At 44.8% G+C, this 6000-nt stretch overlaps 1 protein-coding gene across 1 annotated transcript in view; it reads right to left on the bottom strand.

Annotated features, from left to right (window-relative positions):
* Nucleotides 1–2024: 2024 nt before the first annotated feature.
* The window catches only part of ADGRA3 (adhesion G protein-coupled receptor A3), a 124277-nt gene continuing 120301 nt past the window's right edge, over nt 2025–6000 (bottom strand). The window contains exons 18-19 of the mRNA XM_032854110.1: nt 3755–3850; nt 2025–3613 (exon numbers count right to left, since the gene is read on the bottom strand). Of these exons, the coding sequence (XP_032710001.1) occupies nt 2371–3613; nt 3755–3850 (1339 nt within the window). The 3' untranslated portion in view covers nt 2025–2370. The remainder of the gene's footprint in view (nt 3614–3754; nt 3851–6000) is intronic.

Raw genomic sequence — 6000 nt, 5'->3', positions numbered from 1 at the left:
GTTTCTACACAGCAAAGGAATCAAGAAAACTAAGACAACCTACAGAATGGGAGAAAGTATTTGCAAATGATAAATCCAATAAAGGGTCGTATCCAAAGTATATAAAGAACTGAAACAACTCAACCCCCAAACACAAAGAATACAATTTAAAAATGGGCAGAAGAGAAATACAATTATCATATGACCTCTCTGATATGAGGAATTTAAGAGGCAGGGCTGGGCGGTTGGGGGGTAGGGAAAGCAAAAATGAAAAGATGGGATCAGGAGGGAGACAAACCATAGGAGACTCCTAATCTCACAAAACAAACTGAGGATTCCTGGGGGAAGGAGGATAGGGAGAGGGTGGTTGGGTTATAGACATTGGGGAGGGTATGTGGTATGGTGAGTGCTGTGAAACGTGAAAGCCTAATGATTCACTGACCTGTACCCCTGGGGCAAATAATACATTATATGTTAATAAAAATAATTTAAAAATGGACAGAAAACATGAACAGACATTTTTTCAAAGAATTTATGCAGATGGCCAACAGACACATGAAAAGATGCTCAACATCACTCATCAGGGAGCAAATCAAAGCCATAATGAGGTATTACCTCACACCTGTGAGAATGGCTAAAATAAAAAACACAACAAATAACTACTATTGGCAAGAATATGGAGAACAAGGAACAGTTGTACACTGTTGGTAGGAATGCAAACTGGTACAGCCACTGTGGAAAACAGTATAGAGACCCTCAAAAAATTAAAAATAGAATTACCGTGTGAACCAGTAATTCCACTACAGGGTATTTATCCAAAGAATATGAAAAAATATGAAAACACTAATTAAAAAATATATATACACCCCTCTGTTTTTTGTAGCATTATTTAAAAGCCAAATTATGGAAGCCGTCCAAGTTTCCATCAATAGATCAATGGATAAAGAAGAGGTGGTATGTACAAGCGTGTACACACACACACACACACACACACACACACACAGGAATATTACTCAGCCTTAAAAAAGAACGGAATCTCGCCATTTGCAATGACATGGATGGATCTGGAGAGTATAATGCTAAGCAAAGTCAATCAGTCAGAAAAAGACACACACCATGTGATTTCACTCATATGTGGAATTTAGGAAACAAAACAAGCAAACACATTAAAAAAGAGAGAGAAACCAAGAAACAGACTCTACTACAGAGAACAAACTGATTGTCACAAAACGGGAGGTGGGGGATGGGTGAAACAGGTGAAGGGGATTAAGAGCACATTTATTATGACATGTGTTGAGTAATATATACTAATGTAAAGTACTGTAACAGTGCACATTAACTATACTGACATTAAAATTGTTTTTAAAATGCAACATATTAAATAACTTAAAAAAAAAAAAAGGCAAAACAAAGTTTCAGAAATGAACTCCAGTGTAACTAGGGACCAGGGATGGTTAATGACTGTAGTGCATCAACACCAATGACAACATTTGGATCAGGGCAGTTTTTGCGCCCTCTGAAAGCAACTGAAAGAGGAGTACTTCAGCATGAACCTGAGGAGCTCTATCTGAGAACAGAGTAAGAGCCAACATAACGGCCAGTACTGAAGAACTCAGAATAAGTGAGTGTGATTCTTACTTTTATGGTAGCTCCTCCCTTACATTCAAGAATAACAGATGTGCAGAATATATAACAAAATTAAACCAAAATATAAATCACTGAAATGCCACAAAAGTGACAAAACAATATTAATAGGACTGAGGTGATACAGCAAAGTAATGCAATTTAGAAAGAGCTTTTTAGGCATTTTGATTTCCAAAAAAAAAATTGCATGAGATCTTTAAAACACCTTGTAGCATTTAAAACTGTATTTATAAAATACATCCATCCAAAAAAGCTTTGATTTATATGTCATAATCGGTGGAGTTAATTATGTGACAGTCTGAGAACTGATTTATGTAGAGTTCTCATTAAGACATCCCCATGTGTAAACACAATTAGAACTACATGCCTCTCTTATAAAACACAAAAATGTAAGACTGACACAATGACAAACACCTATTTATTGTATTAAATACAAGCCTGAAATGTTAAGTAGATAGAACAGGTTCCAAAAAATTACATTTCAGATTCTCCAAGTCCTGCTGGTGCTTTACAACTAAAACAATGCTCAGAGGGCTTTTTCTTTTTTCTTTAGTTCATAAAAAAAAGCAACGATCGGGGGATATACAATATGTAAAATCCCAAATGTAGAAGTTTATTCAAAACTATTTTGAATACCTAAGGTGGCTGTAAACCGTTTGCACACGTTCGTAGCTTAAAGGAATGTGAAGCTCACAGTTTGTTGGGTTTCTGCCTCAGAACCACTCCCCCCTCCCAGCTCCCCCAGTGCTACACAGCAGTTTCGTGTTTCCACAGCCCGGTCCTAACGTTGCCAGTGCTCTCTGTACCCAACAAGGGGCCGTCCTGCCCGTTGCTTTTGACTGGTCCATTCTGGACGGCCAAGTTGAGTCCGTAAGACTTCTGCTGGCTTTCAAGCTCAACTGCAATTGGCTTCCTTAAGGCATCTTTCTTACTACTGTTTGAAATGGGCTTTTCGAAATTTCTGCTGCTCTGGGGGAGTGTGCTACAGCCGTCGCTGCTCTCCTGCTGCGGGGGGTTGTACTGTCTCTCCCTGTGGGCTAGGTATGCCCTTCTGCTCCTCGGGTGTCCTTCATTACTGCCCGGCCGGCTCTTGGGGAAGCCGTTCTGCACACTGCCCTCCACGCTTGTTGGGACGTCATAGGCGTATTCTCGGAGGACTGTGAGTCGGCTCGCTCGGTGTCCTTTGCTCCTGTTTTTATGGTGGCGGCCCGGGTGCACGTTTGTGCGAAACTGAACCTCCAAAGGTGCCACGTGCATCTTGATATCATTGTCCATCGAATGTTCTGTCAAACTGTTGTCGAGCTGAGGTGCGGAGTTCAAGGGCAGAGAGTTGGCGTGGCACTGAGCCGCGGCCGCCTGCAGGTTCGTCAGTTTGCAGCCCTGGGAGGAATTCTTGAAGCTCGATGTGCTCTTGTTGGTGCACGAGGACTCGGCGCTGCTGTTGGTGCACTTCGGGGCCTCTCCGTTTGTGCCGCCGGAGCTGGGGGGCTGCACGTTGACCTGCACGGAGTACGAGCTCCGGCCGGGGCAGCAGGTCATGACCCATGCAAGTCTAACATCCTCCCTGTTCACGCAGTGGTGAACCACAATGAAGGCACTGAGGCTTAAACACGAGGCCCCAAAAAAGAAGCTAAACACCAAGTCCAGAGGGTAATACAAGGAAACGGCCATGGCCCCGAACATCCACAAGGCGACATATAAGAGCAAGGTGAGACTGGCCCCCAGCAGTTGAGAATGAAAAGTGTGCTCATTTTCCAGTGCTGACGTGGAGATGAGAGACAGAGACAGGGAGTCCTGGCGACGCCCCGTGCCATTCTCGTCGGCCGCCAGCCGCTGCTGCTCCTCCGTGGGCTCTTTCAGCTCATATTTGCGCTCGGGGTGTCTCTTCAACTGAATAAATATGCTAAGAAAGTACATACAGTTTACGAAAGTGATGAAGCTGGCAGGCCCGTAGAAGGCTCCCAAGGAGGGCTCCCAGGCCATCCAGCAGCTAGAAAAGAAGACGAGAAACTGGGTCAGAGGTGACGCACCAACGAGCTGTTCCAGAAACTGCAATCAAGTCAGGGCCTGGGAAAATCGTTAAAAAGGGAAGCAATCGGGTTCAGGTACACAGAGAACACAAAACACTCACTAGGGTGCATTTGGCCGACTGCCGTAATTCTTGATGTTTGCCGCGGCCGTTATGCCACAGACTATGATGGGTATGCCACCTCCGATCAGGTAAAACCTGGAAGGAGGAATAATGCAAATATCAGCTCATCACTCCAAGTTATCAGGGTGTACACATCCCAGTATCCCTGTCCTGCGAAAGCCTTCCTTCATGACTCATTATTATTCCTATCCCCATTAACAAGCTGGAGATTAACCTTTGGAGGCTGTTATGTTAACAATAAGTTTCTGAAATTTTTAAAAAATTTTTGTTTGGATCTCTCTCTTTTTTTTTTAAGAACAGGCTACCAAGTTTCCAACTTGAGGAAAGCTGGTCAGCTTCTGCCATCCTGTGGACAGAACAGGCTACTGCAGGTAAGGTTTTCATTCTTTTCTTTCAGATCAGCCCATTACCAAGTAGACTTGAATGTCTTGCTGTGCCATAGTTCAAACTAAACACATGACATTAATTGTTTCTTAATGTCTGGCTAAGCCTGCGTGTTCTGGGACATCCTACCGCTGTGTATGCTTGTCCCTTGTCACTCAGGTAAAGCAGGTGCCCGGTCCCAGCAGCTACACACAGTGTGCAGGCCCTTCCTGACCCTCTCCCGTGGACACACCGGGGACAGCAGAAAAAATGACGGTGCCATAATAACAGAGGGAGACAGAATGGTGGCAGGTCCTATAAGAGAAACATCCTTTCTCAGCCAGAGCTTCTTTGAGCTCTCTGAAAAGAGATAGTAGGGACTCTGTGCCCTTGCCAATTCCTCCCATGCTGGGTCATAATCCTAACTGTGCATCTGCCACTTCTAGAGACACAGCCCGAGTCCTGAGTTGGCTGGCTGAAGACAGTATTGGGGACTTAACACCTGTGCTTGGTGTTTTTTGTGTTTTTTTTTTTTTTTTCCCTTGGAACCTAACAGGAAGGAGGATGGGATCCCCAAACCTCTTCTTCAAACACCATCTCTCGATTCTTTTAAGGCCAGGGACAGAGGTGTCAAATCGAGTCCTATAATCTGACTGTGGCCGAGCGCGCCTGCTGCCGCCCGTCGTCCACGCACCACTCACCCCCTGAATCTTGTATGTTCTCGGGTGTTCTCTTTCAGTTCTTCCCTTTACTGGCTATGGCCCATCTACTAAATGTCAGCATAGCCCCAGGACCAGGCTAACTTCTCCCTGGGGCATCTGGTTCATCATCATTGCTTCAGTTACCACATGTGAGAACATCTCCTGTGCTGTCTCCAAAACGCCTAACACGTCTTCCCTGTGGAGCACCCTGTTTCCAAAAATGTAATCTACTCACAGAAAGTACTAGTGAGCCTACCTCCTCTGCATGTACTCTCCCTCCCCCACCCCATTCTACATTTTCTATATTCTCAGAAGATGGAAGTGCCATGTGCTAAAGTGCCCTCGGTGAATGGGAGTAATCTGAAACCATCTTTGAATTTCTCGCTCACAATTTTAAATCTAACTGGTCATCCATCCTAGAGAAGCTGCTTCAAGTGTCCTGAACACACACCCCCTCCATTCTCTGAGGGGAATTGTTGTGGTTTCAGTCCTCACACAGACCACCCAAACGACCTCAGAATTCCTTATCCTCAGGCTCTCCAGTTTATATGGCGTCCTAAAGCAAGGCTGTCCTTCTAGAAAGATACCTCGTCTGGCCACTCCCTGAGATAAAAATCTTCCACGGAGCCCCACATTTTCACACGGCTCCCACAGGCCTGACTCGGAGCTTTCACCCTGGTTCCAGCCAAAGTACATTTCTCCAAGTTCCCTAGGTCCCCACGTAATCCTGTGTCTGCAGCATCGCTTCTCGCCTTTGCCCTAATCACTCAGGAAGGTCATCCCTAATGGTCAATACTTCCCAATACCCACCATCACCCCAAATTAATGGCACCTTTGTTTGCACTTTCATAAGAACCTATCCCTGCTACAGTTCCCACACCACCCCCAGGGGCTTCTTCACGGTCTCCTCAGGCAGACTGTAAACTCTTTAGAGGCAGGACAGCTTGGGTGCCTGGCCCAGTGCCAGCCACATAGCCAGCGTTGGATCCACAAGGTCGGCTCTCGTCAATTTTTACTCATCCAGCCCGGAAATCCATTATTATTACAATTGGGAAGAAGGGTGTAACTCCAAAACTGTGTTGTCTTTTGTAGAGAATAATTAAATTGAAACATACTTATGGAAATTAAAATCTCCAACATGAAATAAAAACAACAGGAAAT

The sequence above is a fragment of the Lontra canadensis genome, unplaced genomic scaffold, assembly GCF_010015895.1.
Source record: "Lontra canadensis isolate GAN:19392208 unplaced genomic scaffold, GSC_riverotter_1.0 scaffold1, whole genome shotgun sequence".
Lineage (NCBI taxonomy): Eukaryota > Metazoa > Chordata > Mammalia > Carnivora > Mustelidae > Lontra > Lontra canadensis.
Note: the sequence above shows the minus strand (reverse complement) of the source record. Positions and strands in the feature narration are given on the sequence as shown.